This window comes from Mytilus galloprovincialis, chromosome 11, assembly GCF_965363235.1.
Source record: "Mytilus galloprovincialis chromosome 11, xbMytGall1.hap1.1, whole genome shotgun sequence".
Lineage (NCBI taxonomy): Eukaryota > Metazoa > Mollusca > Bivalvia > Mytilida > Mytilidae > Mytilus > Mytilus galloprovincialis.
In genome coordinates, this window is record NC_134848.1 from 7,328,198 (window position 1) to 7,344,340 (window position 16,143).

The 16,143-nt window shown below is 31.1% G+C and overlaps 2 protein-coding genes and 1 long non-coding RNA gene across 3 annotated transcripts; 1 reads left to right on the plus strand and 2 right to left on the minus strand.

Annotated features, from left to right (window-relative positions):
• Nucleotides 1-4,329: 4,329 nt before the first annotated feature.
• LOC143050964 (uncharacterized) lies at nt 4,330-7,879 on the minus strand. The gene is made up of 5 exons (XM_076224058.1): nt 7,804-7,879; nt 7,524-7,613; nt 6,558-6,626; nt 5,378-5,438; nt 4,330-4,396 (listed from the first exon to the last, which is right to left on the minus strand). Exons 1-5 carry the CDS (start codon nt 7,877-7,879, stop codon nt 4,330-4,332), a joined length of 363 nt encoding a protein of 120 aa, XP_076080173.1.
• A 6-nt stretch (nt 7,880-7,885) lies between these two features.
• Nucleotides 7,886-9,912, minus strand: LOC143050966 (uncharacterized). Its single transcript, XR_012970513.1, has 4 exons — nt 9,753-9,912; nt 9,081-9,186; nt 8,456-8,539; nt 7,886-7,984 (listed from the first exon to the last, which is right to left on the minus strand). It is a non-coding gene; the product is annotated as an uncharacterized LOC143050966 (long non-coding RNA).
• A 2,369-nt stretch (nt 9,913-12,281) lies between these two features.
• On the plus strand, nt 12,282-14,314 carry LOC143050967 (uncharacterized). Its single transcript, XM_076224059.1, has 3 exons — nt 12,282-12,348; nt 12,698-12,844; nt 13,494-14,314. Exon 3 carries the CDS (start codon nt 13,556-13,558, stop codon nt 14,306-14,308), a length of 753 nt encoding a protein of 250 aa, XP_076080174.1. The 5' UTR covers nt 12,282-12,348; nt 12,698-12,844; nt 13,494-13,555; the 3' UTR covers nt 14,309-14,314.
• The last annotated feature ends 1,829 nt before the right edge of the window (nt 14,315-16,143 follow it).

Below are 16,143 nucleotides of genomic sequence, written 5' to 3' on the forward strand. Positions count from 1 at the left end.
TGTTATTTCATGCTGGTTTCAGTTCATGAATTGGAAGATAAGTACATTATGTCTTTGACGAAGAGTTGCCTCAATATCACACACACTTCATATTAATTTGATAGTCATTTATTGTGGTTCCATATTTTTCTCTTCCAAGATACCATAAGCAATTGTTGACATATTATATGTAAGAAATAATTGTATGGTGTCAGCTGTCGGAATTAGACCTTGACTCAAGGTTCAAGTTACATTAGTCACTGGAATAATTTTCTTTGATATATACTAAAAGAGGGGCAAAAAAAAATGTACCATCCTTTCTCAAGTCTGCATAATTACTATTCAATGTAAAGAACAACATTGGGTATAGGTTATATAAATTTATTTATAAAGATATTTAGGTTCCATTAAAGTTGTTAAACATCTGTACAATATCATTAAATCAAAAACAATCAAGCAATAAAAGTTTTAAAAAGCATAGTTTGATTTGCAGCAGGCCAAGTTTACAGGCTTATTCCATCCATGCCAGGGACTTATAACCTTACGACCTTTCACAGTGCGCCAGCGGGTTATATCCTGTTCTGCAAATCATAACATGCAATCCCCTCCCAACTTTCGTTAAATTCCTACCTGAAATATATTAACAGCAAGTTTTTTTTACCAAAACAAACATCTCTATAGTCAAGAATGTTATTAGTTCTATATTAAAAAATTAAAACAATAACGTTTAGGGTTACTTTTAATTTATCATCATCAAGCAACACCAAGAATTTTGTGATTACAACCAATTCACATGATCTATTCAGACATATATAAACTGCATATAAACTTGTCCAGATTGTATTAATTCCAAAACAATCAATTATAAATAAAAGTTTTAAAAAGCATAGTTTGATTTGCAGCAGGCCAAGTTTACAGGCTTGTTCCATCCATGCCAGGGACTTATAACCTTTCGACCTTTCACAGTGCGCCAGGGGGTTATATCCTGTTCTGCAAATCATTTTATGCACCCACTCCTAAAATTTCAACCTGATTAATCTCAACAGCAAGTTCCTCTAAATAGTAAAATTAACAACTCATTTGTTTTAATAACCTTTCTATATTGCAAAATTTATGAATTAAAAATGCAATAATTTTAACTTTAGACGGCCCACCAATAAGAACAAAAGGCATGAAAATTAAAGAATATTAATAATCTTAAAAAAAAAATCACCTTTTTTTAACCAGGTACATTTTCTGACATGATTTTTTTTAAAAGCTTCTCCTGTTGAAATTGATCTAATCTAACATGATCTAATCTAACACTAAAAAATCATTGTTCTCAATTTCCTAAAAAAATATTGTTGTCATTTCTTCTTTGGTTGGTAAATTTAAGGATCTGGACAATTCAGTATTCAATTTATCATGAACTATTCTTGGTACAATAGAAACATCTGTAACAGTGTGTTCAAATAATGTGAAACATGAATGAAAAAGAGTTTCAATCTAAAAATGTTTCACAAACAGGTAATTAATTTTGCCTAAATGGAACCGGTTTCTTTTAAAGGTAAGATTGTTGATTGTGTCAAAAATTTCCTTACTCTGTTTACTTAAATAAAGTAAATATTTATTTATGTCAATGTCAATATTATTACTTTCTTCTTCTGCATGGTCAATCAAACATTTGGACTGAACAGCCTTTTGTTGGTTCTCAGATATCTTTCTCGATTCCAACTGATCATATATTTCTGATTCAAGTGACAAAAATTGTTTAGAATCCAAATTTGTGTTGTTAATAGCATTCAGTTAGTCCACTCCTTTTTTTATCTTTAGAAAGTTGCTTGAGAACTGTTTGCTTATACGGATTCCAATGGCTTGACCCTCTGAAACCAGAAATTGTTTAGAATCCAAATTTGTGTTGTTAATAGCATTCAGTTTGTCCACTCCTTTTTTTATCTTTAGAAAATTGCTCGAGAACTGTTTGCTTATACGGATTCCAATGGCTTGACCCTCTGAAACCAGAAATTGTTTAGAATCCAAATTTGTGTTGTTAATAGCATTCAGTTTGTCTACTTCTTTTTTTATCTTTAGAAAGTTGCTTGAGAACTGTTTGCTTATACGGATTCCAATGGCTTGACCCTCTGAAAAATTGAGTTTTAAAACCAAGTGCTATTTACTGACATGGTTTAAGCTTTTCCTTTATTTATCGATCTAATAATTGTGTCGTCAACACAAAAAAAGCAGTTATCAATTTAAATATCATCTTCATCTAATTCCTCGTCACTGTCCTTTTCTATATAAATACTGTTCAAATCATTAGTTTCAAACTGCTCAATTTCCTGAAATATTGTTGTCATTTCTTCTTCGGTTGGTAAATTTAAGGATCTTGACAATTCAGTATTCAATTTATCATGAACTATTCTTGGTACAATAGAAACATCTGTAACAGTGTGTTCAAATAATGTGAAACATGAATGAAAAAGTGTTTCAATATTAAAATGTTTCACAAACAGGTAATTAATTTTGCCTAAATGGAACCGGTTTCCTTCTAAAGGTAAAAGATTGTTGATTGTGTCAATAATTTCCTTACTCTGTTTACTTAAATAAAGTAAATATTTTTTTATTTCAATGTCAATATTATTACTTTCTTCTGCATGGTCAATCAAACATTTGGACTGAACAGCCTTTTGTTGGTTTTCAGATATCTTTCTCGATTCCAACTGATCATATATTTCTGATTCAAGTGACAAAAATTGTTTAGAATCCAAATTTGTGTTGTTAATAGCATTCAGTTTGTCCACTTCTTTTTTTATCTTTAGAAAGTTGCTTGAGAACTGTTTGCTTATACGGATTCCAATGGCTTGACCCTCTGAAAAATTGATATAACAAATTATTTATTGGCTCTCAGAAAAAAGGACATAACACTGATAAAAATAATGGTAACATGTTATTAACGTGTCAAGTAAAACGGTAATTAGAGAGTTGTACAGAAAAACATTTGTGAACAGTTCGCAATGAAAAGCAGGTTATATGACACTTGATTTTGTATTTTGAAGGACTCATTTGTAGTTTGAGAAAAATGCAATAAAAAATTCCTATATGGCTATTTACAAATAGTTGCTGAGAGGTAAACCTTAAAATTTAACACATTGTATAGCTTGACGTATAAAGCTTGAATCACAACTTCTTAGAAAGCCATACATAATTATAGAAAAAAAAATGTTAATTCATTGAAAATTGAATTGAAATTATAAATTTGACTCTATGGGTGATTAATTAAGTTTTGAATTGATTGTCTACCGATGGTACCATGTAAGTTTAAATACATGTAGAACAGCTCTTATTAATATAATACTAGTTATACATTTTCATACCTGCATATTTCTTCATCAAGCTAGACAAATATTGCCGGTCAGTTGCAAGTTCCTTTAATTTGACTAAACATGCGCTTTTTCTCTTTGTCTGAGCTGATTCTAAAAGCAGTTGTCCTTGATCTGAAGTAAGCTGAAGCTGGGTTAAATTTGTTTTTTTCTTCAACTTTGAACAATCTGATACATGTATTAGCCTAGAAAAGAAGACATTATAATAGAACAAATGAATTTTGTTTTTAAGTGGGGTTAAAATTTCACTCCATAATGTAAAATTGAAAACTTATAACATTTTTAATTATTGCACAACTATACTGTAATCACAAGTGTATTTAGCGTAAGATCTAATGATCAACAGATAAAGTATCATCACATGTTTTAAGTGCAACCCTTACAAATAAAAAAAATTAAACCAAATTTTTTTTAAAAGTTGAAATTAAAAGTTGAAGTGTTCATCCATTTACAGTTGATTTTTTTATGGTTTTTTTTTAGTTTGAAGGTTAAATTCATTTCTTCAGTTGTATAGGTTATATGTCCATGAGCTGATATTTGAAAAGTTCACATATTTAAAGACGACATCAAAAGTTCAATGAAGGATAAAAAAAACTTAATTCGTATAGTTTTTTCACTGACCCCCCCCCCCCCCCTCCCTCTAAACTTAATTTGGAAAAAAATGATTGACCCATATGGATATCTTGCAGCAGTTCAACCCCACCCCAAAACTATTTTGAATTAAGTTTTTTTTTTTTTTTTTTTTATCTTATATTGATCTTTGATGTTATCCCTTAATGACTGTAATAATATCCATATTCAAATTAATGCATGTACACATTTTTTTCCCAAAGCATGTTTCATCTATGACAAACAATCATCAACAAATGCCAGAAAACTTTGTAATGTCTCTGTATGATTGCAGAAAAGGTTAAAGTGCTAGTGCTTACAAAATAATAAGGAATATAACAATAATATATTAAAAATGTTACATATAATATATGTGTCAAATTCACCTTTCAATGCGTCTTTCCATTTCCACCTTTTCATCATCTGCTTCATTTATATCTAATAGTTGCCTGTAAAAAAAACACAATAGTGTCACAACAATGCACAAGCATTGTAGCAGTTGTATCAGGAACTACCACAGCAGACTAAATTAAATCATAAAAAAAAAGGAAAGGTAAGTCAGTATTTTAATTTTTTTTTATCTTATTTTGGCACTATGATTTTGGATGAAGTGATTCATATTTCCATGGTCTGAGTTGTCTATAGGCCAAATTGACCTGTGTATTTAATGAGTAGATTTTGAATGTTTTTTTTTGATTTGATACTTAAATAAACTTGAGTGTCTTGTTGTTAAATCTAAAAACTAAAAGGAACAGAAAATAGAATTATCAAAAGCATTTATGTAGTTTCTTATTTAATCCCCCCCCCCCCCCAAAAAAAAAAGAATCTAGTTGCAATTTAACTACCACCTGGAATATTGGTTGTATTTCCCAATTTCATTGATAACCGTGTTAAAATTCCAATAACTGGCCATGGTCCTTTTTCGCAAAATACCCAGATATACCCCTTATGTCCAACAATTTCAATTAGTTTCTTCCTAAATAACAGAAATTAAATGATGTAGTCTGCTGGTTCTACAATAAGAGTTGGTTGGCTTACTGTGACATACATATATTCTGTTTTGGATTTGATTTAAGACTTATTCTAACACTGATTTGGGGCATTTTAAGGCAGCCAGTCATTTAAGATAAGAGCAGCAAGAATGGGTTTAAACTCCTGACCTCCATGTTGACTCACTAGTGATTATAGTAATAACTTAAATCACTCAGCCATCAAAGTTCTAATTTTGTTTTGGCCTTCAGGAAAAAGTTGTAGATAACATTATATCCTGTCCTAAGATCATGTTAGTTTTCATAACTAGCTTTTAAGAACATAAACCCTCAATCCACTTTTTTTTTTTTTATTTCACAATGGGTTCTAAATGTTTTAAAAGGATGAGCCACATGATTTGTTTTTCATTCAAGTTCTCAATTGAACTGCTTGAAACTCACTTTTTGGATTCAATCTGATGCAGGAGTTCAGCATACTGCTCATCTGTAGTCAAAGGCAGAGCTAAATGAATAAATTTAAAGAACTAGTATAATTTATTTAAAAATAAATAATATAAAGTTGCCTGCATTTTTCCAAAAATAGAAAAGATTGTGAGGTAATAGTATTAAGTGTATTTTGAGATTCTGGACTTGTGTTACTGAACTAATTTTCAACCAATATCTTAGATCATTCTTCATAGAAAGTAAATTAACCTGTCAAGGCTTTTACTTTGAATGAGTGGCAAATGTGTAGTATGTGCAGGATGTTGCTGCACAACAAATCTAAACATTAATTACACGTTACAACTCAAAATTATAAAATATTTCTTATGGAAGGCTACCAATGAAAACTATTATAAATTATTTCGTATCGGTTGGGAATAAGATTCTCTTATTGGATAAAAAGGGGTCATGACATTCATTAATCTTCAGTAATAAATTCCATTGGTCATTAACAGAACAATATGGACCAGAAAACCGGTTGTTAATGAACTTTTACATGATATGGACCGGTGGGGCGTGGTTTAGGTCTGATAATGACCGTTGGGGCGTGGTTTCCCTTTGATAATGACTGTTGGGGCGTGGTTTCTCTGCTATTAATGACCAATGGGGCGTGGTTTCTCTGTTTAGAAAGATGTACTTTTTATAAAGAATGTTCCTGATTTTAATATTGAATTTAAGTTGTTCAATTGTTTATTATATGTTTTCGTTAATAGTAAAATTAAAGAGAACTTAATTAAGAATTTATATACTGAAAAGTTGCACTAAAATGAATGGCAGTATTACTACGACTGGTCTTCACTCTTTGCTATAGAAATCGTACAACTACTCGAGTTCGCTTTAGGCGTTTTGAATTTATGAGAATTTCCCAAAACATGGTTTCTCAATGAAATAACCATGATAGTTCTTGAAAAACTGGTCATTATCATGATATATGGACTTCCCACAGGACAGTGGTATTGACTAAGAAAGTGATAATGACTGAGCCAAAGGCGAGGTCATTATTGCTGTTGCAATATAAGTTTACTTCCCAAGGTCTTTCCTGTAAACTGCATATTGAATCACGCTTAGTCAAATATTTATGCAGAGGACTATGCATTATACCAGACGTACCACAAAAAGCATTCATAATATTCCTCACCTTTCCTTTCTTTTCTGTTGGATTGTGTTTTCCATTCTTCCTTCCAGGTTTGAATCACATCTTTAGATTCTGTAATTAAGAAATAAGTTTAAAGTTCTGTCTACTCTTGAATAAATATATTGGCCATGACGACTTGAAATTAAATCTCAGTCAAAAGTCTGGAACTGTTTAAAAATCGAGTTGTTATAAGAACCATATAACAAAGAACAAAATTCATCTTACTTTGTACTTGAACATGATAAATTTTCCTTAAACTAAGCAAAGTTATATACATGTAAATGTGCACTTGCATAAGGTCTATTTCTATCTGACGAAGCCCATATATTATCAATCAGCTTTTTTATGAATACTTCTTTTACAAATTAATTTGACTTTTATACTGCATTTTTAAAATTGGTAAAGATTCTGTCAATAAATATTACTCAATAAAATAACAAAAAAAGCATGTTATTATATGACTATAAAACAATAGTTAACTTTTGATTTTAGTTGAATATCATATCTCGGGTTAATAAATATTGATTCTTACATTGATCTGTTAGCATATTTTGATTCATCAAGTTAGCTAAAAAATTTATGACCCTTAAAATCATCCAACAATCTCCGAGATCACCGTCATCAAAAGTCAATAATTGTATATTATCAATATAAATATATTGTTTGAGTGCCAGTGAGAAAAAGACCTATGTATGTACTTCTTGAGAACTATATCTTGCATAATTTCATCAAAAAGTATTGAAACAGGGTATCAAATTACTTGATATTAATAAAATAAAATGGGTTAACTTACATTAAAACTAAACATTGCCTATAAAAGGCAACATAATTCAGGCCAGCATGATAAAGGGGTAGGCTATTTTTTTTTAATTTGAACTGATATGAACCAGCTGAGCATGCATTTATGGATACCCATTTTATATTTCAAAATAATACAAATTTCAATTAATAGTTTAAAGGTCATCCTACCTTTCATATCAACAAGAATTCCAGATATAATGGCCTCATTTTCTTTCAATATCTGCACACATCGTTTCTTCTTCTCTACCATTTTTTTTCCTGAAAAAAAAAGAAAGTATATCTATGTTAAGAACCCTATTTTGAATTATAATATTGAGTCAAGGTAAAGGTGAAGAATGGAAATAAATTTTGGGACATGCTTACAGACAGGCATGGGTATATTTTTGGCTAGCATAAAGATGATTTTCATATATATGAATTAAATGAAAATCTAATATTAGCTACATACCTAGATTCCATATTTGTTTTTCTGTGTGGTGCAACATAGCTTCCGTTAGTAGATCTTGCCTGTTATTGATCGTCATTTCTTCGGTTATTTTTCTAAAACCCCTCAGATAGGACCACAGCCTTTCAATTCCCTCTCCGTCTGTCAAACCTGTTCCGTCTGCAAATCTCTGACCATACATCAACTAAAAAAAACATTCCAAAAGTTCCTAAAATTAACCTTACAACAACAACAGCATACAAGAAAGACTAAAATACATTAAAAAATATAACACTCAAAAAGTAACTCAATTGAATAAGGTTGGAATCAAAAGCTAAAAATGTAATTGTCCCATTTTATTTCAATCAAGTTGTACCGGAACATTAAAAGTAAAATCAACGAAATTTCAAAATTTTCTATTCAATTGCAGTTAGGGGAACAATTTTAACTTTTGAACAGCCTTTAAAATTAAAACTAGCACTAAAGAAATGTCCAAACAATTGTTTTGTTATCTTAAAACACAAAAATTTGGGAATGAAATTTGGGACACCTAACATGTCTGCTCTATGGTCGGGTTGTTGTCTCTTTGGCACATTCCCCATTTTCATACAGATAAAAAAAAATTGCTACCATCATCATATGACTAGGACATAATTCATAAAATTGATAAGTTTACCTGACATTCTGTATTGTGTGCAAAACTGTGAAAAACAGGGACAGCAAAGGAACATCTCTCTAAAACATCAATGTTATTAGTTTTCTGAAATGAAAAGAGAGTAAATTATGCAATTTATGTATACAAACAGCATAAGAAGGAACAATATATATTATATATAGAGAGACACTAGTCTAAATTGAAAACATTCAAACCTACAATTACGTTGTATAAAAACATATATATATATATATATAAGTACGTCTAAACCAATGACAAACTCTATAGCAGATTTTATCCATCAGGTCACCAGCAGGGATGGTGATACAAGGCTGACAATACATTCTGTATAGATAATTCGTTTAAAATCAGCCCAACAATGTCAGACATCCTTAAAAGAACAAAATGTTTGCTTTCACAAATGTACAGATCTAGCATTGTTGGGCTGATATATAGGGAGTATATACAGTTAATCAATCAGAATCTTTTGAGTATATTTTATTTTAGAATCCAGAATACATGTAACTGATGTTGTTTTCAAAAGAAATAAATCACTTACTAATCCCATGAATAATACTAAATAGGAAAAAAACTTTAAACAGTATATTTTTTTCAAACATCCATTAAACAATTTTTTAAAGATTACCTTCAAATGTTTATGCAACATACAGGCAATGTCATACATGACAACCAAATTATCTGATGACCTATTTTCCAATATACACTTTAACATATAGACTGGATAACTCAATCTGAAAAGAGAAAGAATTTAAAGAAGTTCTACATATAAACATACACAAAGATGTAAAATTTCACAATATTTATGGAAATATTTATTTACACCTTTAAGGTTAATTGTTTGAAAATCATATTTTTACAGTAAACAATCATACTTACTCTTACTTGCCCAAGGAAAGACTTGAAGACAAAAAAAGTATATGAATCAACTTGCAGAAGCATTAGATACTAATAAAAAATGAAAACTATGCTACTGTAAATCTAAAATAAAATAGTTTGACAAATTATTTCTTAATTCAAGGGTAAATAACATGTCATACGATGACAGTTGATGATTAAAATTACAAGGGTTCCCAAGAGTGACATTTTTCTTACAACTAAATCTAACTAAAGCAGATGTTTTTAATTGTTTATTAAGTTTATTAATTGGTAATTTTGCATGGTAATAAATACTCCTTTTTTCTTAACTTTGTCCATAGAATAAATAAAGAAACTGAGAAATAACCAAACAAAACAGCCTTTTTTTAATAGGATTTTAATAGGAAAACAGTTGTAACAGAATATACATTTGTACATATACCTTTCTCCATGAACCAAATCTGCAAAATATATTGGAATGTCATGCTTGCATACACTGCCAAATATTCCTGTAACATCAAGTTTTCCATTTTTCACTTTAGAGCGAATGGCATTACCAGCCTGGAAGTTTGAACATTCCTAAAATGTATATATAACTTTATAATTCATCTATATCTATGGTTTATACACATGTGATGTGATTAAAATAGTATATTCTTTAGTTAATGTACAAATAAACTTAAAAATAATTGTATACTGTACATGTATTGTCATTTCAAAATCCTATATTAATATGAAAGTAAAAAAGAGAAATCTGAGAAAAAGGACATTTTAAATTTAATTATCATGGTGGAACCATAAACAATTTAAGGAGTAGGGGTATTTAAGGGTAAGTTTTGGCCCAAGAAATAAAACATTGGACAACTATTTTAAATTTGCACATAATGTACGGAAATGCACAGAGAACAAAAATATGGAGAAACATGATGTCGTCTCAATAATGCATTAAATGCAAAGTTTTCATTTAAACAATGAACATGATAAAAATTAATATCCGCAAATGTGAATTAATGTGTTGTTCAGCCACTTAATTAATATTTATATCTATTAAAGCTAATTAAACAAGCATTATTAACCAACTTGCTACAATATGTATAGAAATGCCCATGCTTTATAAAAGGAAAATTTCGACATCTGGTCATTATGAACGGAGAAATTGCTACAGCCAGTCATTACGAGATCTCAGTCATCAACATGCATTACGAAATCACACCCGTGCATTACGAAATCACAGTCATGCATTATGAAAAGATGAAACGGGACATCGATTAAATCAAAATGTCGTTCATTTCTTTCATTTTTTTGAATTTATGAGGGTTGAGAATCAAAAAATTAAAAGTTGTGTTTAATATTCGTAAATACACACTTTAGCATTACTCTACACTTAAAGCGCCACCTGTACTGTTTATTTGTTTGAGCAGACTACCCTGCGTGAAAATGGAAGATGAAGGTTTGCCGTGGAGCAGTCCGAAGAAAGTTTCAGACAGATTTGCGAGAAACGGGGAGGATATGCTTGAAGTACTTGTCAATGACATAGACCGCTATGAACAATTAATAGAGAAGAGTTGTTGGCATTAGCCAGCGCTCTAGCTGGTAGAGGTGTTATTCTCGAGGAGGTCCCCCTTGACCATGTTGACTCTGACTCTGTGGTCAATCTTGAGCAATGTGATGCCGCCATACATGTACAAAACCCTGAAGATTTACTCCAAAATAATTCAAATGAGGTGAATGATGGTAGATATAAAGCTGTTACGATTAGTGACACTGAACAATTTATTCTTGCTAACAGAAATGCTAATACTCGCACCAAAACTAAATCAGATTTGAAAATGTTCTATGAGTGGGCTCTATCCAATGGCGAGATGCGGATGGTTGAAGACGTACCTTTTCCAGAGCTTGACGGGCTGCTCGCAAGATTTTATCTCGGTACGTTTGCACATTACTTAATCTAATATGCTAATCTATGATTTACATTGTATCTCAAGTAATAAAAAAATAAGTAGTACATGTACAGTGAGAGGGGATAGGACCTTTATCGGGAAATATGGGATCGGGTGTTTTTAAGCTCTGTAGTTCGGGATTGACCTTTTCAGGATCTGGGAATTCTTTTTTTCAAATTTCAGTACCTTAGGATTTCATAGTTTAAAGCCCAGGATTTCGGGATTTCGTGTATTTAAGCCCGGGATTTTGGGATCAGGACCCCTCCTAGCCCCCCTTTACAGTGTAACTGTGTAAGGCCTAAGGGTAAGAACGGGGCACTCCCCATGATGAATGACAATATTAAGTAACACAGGGGTCAGTAATAAAATTAAATAAACCGTTTACTCCTTTTGATACTTACAATTTGACATATGACGTAAACAAATATTGTTCAATTTAACGGTAGTATAAAAAAAAGACAACAAAGGGCATTCCTACTGTCATAATATGTATTAACAACAACCTGCTATCCTGTAAATTTCTTATGTAACCCATTTAGTATAAAATGAGGTTGTAAAATGTGTATGCCAATCGACCATGTTGACATCAGGCTAACCCTTGTAATAAATAAAAAAAAATTAAATTTGATTTATTTCAATTATAATTCAGAATCATAATTCATGTAGATAGGTTTTGCTCCAGTTAACTAATTTTAACCCTCCAAATATGTACAAGTCTGCGAATAATGAACCTGAAATATAAATTTTCAATTGTTACTTGTAAAATTTTATGTACATGTCAACTTGTTAATCTGATTGTTCAAATTTTTGAATTAAACAATACTTTTTGTAAATTTCAGGTGTACGACGACGTGATGGAGAAGAATATGAACCTGATACATTGTCAGGAGTTCAGAACAGCATTGATCGCCACCTAAAAGACTTAAAGATAAATGTCGATATTAAAAAACATGAAGCATTTAGTCACTCTAGGGAATTCTAGAAGCTAAAAGGAAAGATCTAAAATCTCAAGGAAAAGGAAACAAAAAAAAAAAAGGGCTGAACCATTGGATTCTGATGAAATACAAAAATTATACGAAAAACAAGTTCTAGGTGCAGGTATGTATAGTATTAATATTAAAACTTAAAGGTTCATAACTTCACAAATTTTGTGCCAGTCCTACATCTGTAAGGCTAAGTTGTGTCACGCCTGCATGTCTTAACAAATTTTTGTGTGATAAACTTTAAAGCGTCCGAGTATACTTAACAGTACTACCAGTACTAGGAATTGGAAAAATTCAATAATATGCCATCAAATTATTTAATGTGTAGGAGTTGTTTCCCTTTAACCATCAAACATGAAAATATGTTTTAGTGAAATGGGAACATGAATATTTCATACTTCAAATTTTCGCACTACAATGTAATTACATGTTCATGTATGCTTATGATTTTTTTTTCTTTCTAGCCAATCCAAATACATTACTGAACACAGTGTGGCTTAATAATGGAGTGCATTATGGCTTCAGAGGAAGACAAGAACACACAAACTTAAGATTAGGAGATTTAAAGTTGCTTAAAGATGGTTCTGGAACAGAGTATGTTGAATTCTATGGTATGTTTAATTACGTTGTATGTATTTTAAACTTTATGCCATTAAAGAAGACCAATAAAGAAAAATATATGATTTTAATGGAACATGCAGTAAATTAATGATGATCATGATAATTTAAAACACATATCAAGACATAATTGATTTTCATAAATATTTTTCTCATTAAAATTCATTTTACAAAGTAACAATGTGCATAACTTAATATGATTTTTTAAACTGTTCTGAAATGATATATGTGTCGAAAACAGCAACCTGGTCCGTGGTGAATGTGTCAAAGACAGCAACCTAACAAAAGAGTTAAAAACAACTCAATGCAACCCAAATTTCTATTTTACAAAATTACTACTACAGATAAAAACACATAACATAACATATTAACACTGTCAACAACATAAGATCATTTATGAGAGTTCCAAATAAATATTTGCAAAAAAGTTGTGTTTTTTAGGGCCAAAGTGTCATTTATTAATAAATATTTTCCTTGTTGTATTTAAAAAATTAGTGCAAACAATAAAAAAAAATGAATATGTTTCTTAAATGCATTTTAATTTTAATTTAGACTAATTAAAAAAAAATCACTGTATAACTCTTTTAATAGCAACCCCTAACCCTACATGTCCATGAATAACTTTGCTTTTTTATATTTTAGAACGCACCACCAAAACAAGAACTGGGGCAAAATCAGGAGATGTCAGAGATGTCACTCCAAAAATGTTTGCTCAACCTAACAGTGACTATTGTCCAGTTAAATTGTTTAAGTTGTATGTTTCAAAACGTCCAGAAGACCTCAGGAGTGACCCAGAGTCAAGATTTTATCTACGGCCCTTGCCTAACCCTGATAAAGATGGTGTTTGGTACTGTCGTCAGCCTTTAGGGAAGAACAAGCTAGGTATGATGATGAAAACAATGGCTGAGACTGCTGAACTTTACGGTAGAAAGGTGAATCATTCAACCCGGAAAACATTTGCCACTACCTTGCTTCAATCTGAGCGTCCAGTAACAGAGGTAGCTCAATTGGGAGGCTGGAAAAGCATTTCCACACTAACACACTATAACATTCCTTCAATCAAACAGCAATGTAAAGCATCTGAAATCTTAACTAAAATGACCACTCCAGAAAGATCAAATGAATTGGATGCTGTCAACTTAATGAATGAACCTGAACACAGCTTTGACACAGTAATAGTAAATGAACCTGAACACAGCTTTGACACTGGACCCAATGACAACAATACTGATAACATAAACAAGGAATTAGAAACTGTTATAGAAAAAGAGAACATACCAAATCCAATATTTTCACAAAGCAGTAGTATGAATTCGAAAATGATATCAACAGCTACAAGGAAAGAAAGCAATCGGTTTAGTGTATTGTGTGGGGCAACAATCACAGGTGGTGTTATAAACTTGAATATTTACTCTGGGAAAAGGAAGTATTATGAACTAGATAGTTCACAAGAATAAATGGAACCTAATATTCCATTATACAAAATTACAATTCAGTGATACATTGTTATGTTGATTAATTTGTTCATGTTGATTAAAAAAATCAATGGTATTTTTCTTCCTTATATTCTGACTGGCACCATGTCTATGGGCACAGAAAGCCAATGCATCATTTTACACTTTAGAGTTCACTACAAGACTTCCAGCATTGTGAATACAAACACAACAGACAACTGTTTACAGTCAATACAAAAAATAATGATTGATATATGATCTTTTCCAGTTCACAAAAATAAAATTCAAAGCAAAAGTACTAGTGCACACACACAAAAACCAATTCCATCTAAAAATTAATACCATATTTTATGAACAAAGACATATTTCTTATTAAATTTGTCAACAGAAGCATGAAAGTGCATATGTCTATAATGGCCCTGATACATATATTCTTAATATTGATTATGGACTCTGACTGTTCTGGAATGAAGTTGGTTAATAAATGTATCAATATATGGACTTTTTCATATTGGCCCTGTAACATACCCTTGGTATTAATAATGGCCTCGGACAGTTGTAATGGCCCTCGGCGCTGCCTCGGGCCATTACAACCATCCTTGGCCATTATTAATACCTCGGGCATGTTACAGGGCCAATATGAAAAAGTCCATACATTAATACTATAATAATATATGCTAAGTTGACAAAATGTAAGCACTTTTTGTTATTTTATATATCAAGCCTCATCAGTGATGCTCGAATTAAGGAATAATATTAAAGTACAAGGTTATGTCTTTTAAACAAGTTTTCATTGATTCATTCTTTTTTTATTTAACTATTTGACTTTGTTGACAAGTTCAGAACGAATTTTCTATAAGACTCAGCTCGAGTCGCTTTTTTGTTTTTTATTTGGGACCTCAATATGTCCCGTTTCCTGCATTTTTTCTTTTTATCAGATTTTTTAAACGATCTGTTCGCCATGTTTTCCCCAAGAAAATGAGAACATGTCGGGCAGAGAGGATAAGGGAGAAGTTACCTGTAATGGACATGCGCAAAAGATTACACCTTACCAATAGAAAAAAGAGAAGTTATATATATATACGGGGACGTACCTCTGTGTGTCTCATGGCAATGATTTATTCCCAGTTGTTGTAAGTAAAGTTCAAAGTTTGAAATGTCAACACAGGTTTTTGCTGTTCATTAGTTCTTTTAGCAGTTATATTCATTTGCAGTTATTCATTAGTTATCCACTAGTTGTTCGTTAGTTATCCAATAGTTATTTGTTTCTTAATTTGGACAGTTATCCATATTAGCAAATTTCTAAAAACATATCTTAACAGAAAACCAACAACTTATTTACCATTGAATATCTGTTTAGTCAGTTGTTAGGCTGTGTTGTTTTTTTGTTTTTTGTTTGGGTAATTTCTTACTATGCAGATTACCTGGTGACTGTTTCACATAGCTATCATCAGACTTGCATACTTTTCTTATGGATTTATGTAGACAAGACTTAAGTGCTTTGTGAAACAGTAACCAGATGATAACTTGCTCTCACACTGATACATATTTATATATATTTACAGGATACTGATTGGCCATGGATACTATACTTTAAGAAAAAGAAAGGCAATATTTGGTTGGCTAATGAAACTCCCTTTACCTGTTTTACTCAGGACATTGTGCAGGACTTGTCTGCTCCTGACATTCAGATGCTTGGTCGAAGTATGGGTTACATCTTTCGTTGGTAAGTTAAGTAAAATAAATAGATTAAAATGTATATAGTGATTTATTTGCTAAAAGGCATACGATACAGTTACAGAGGAAATAAGGATTGACTTTTGACAAATGCTTGAAAA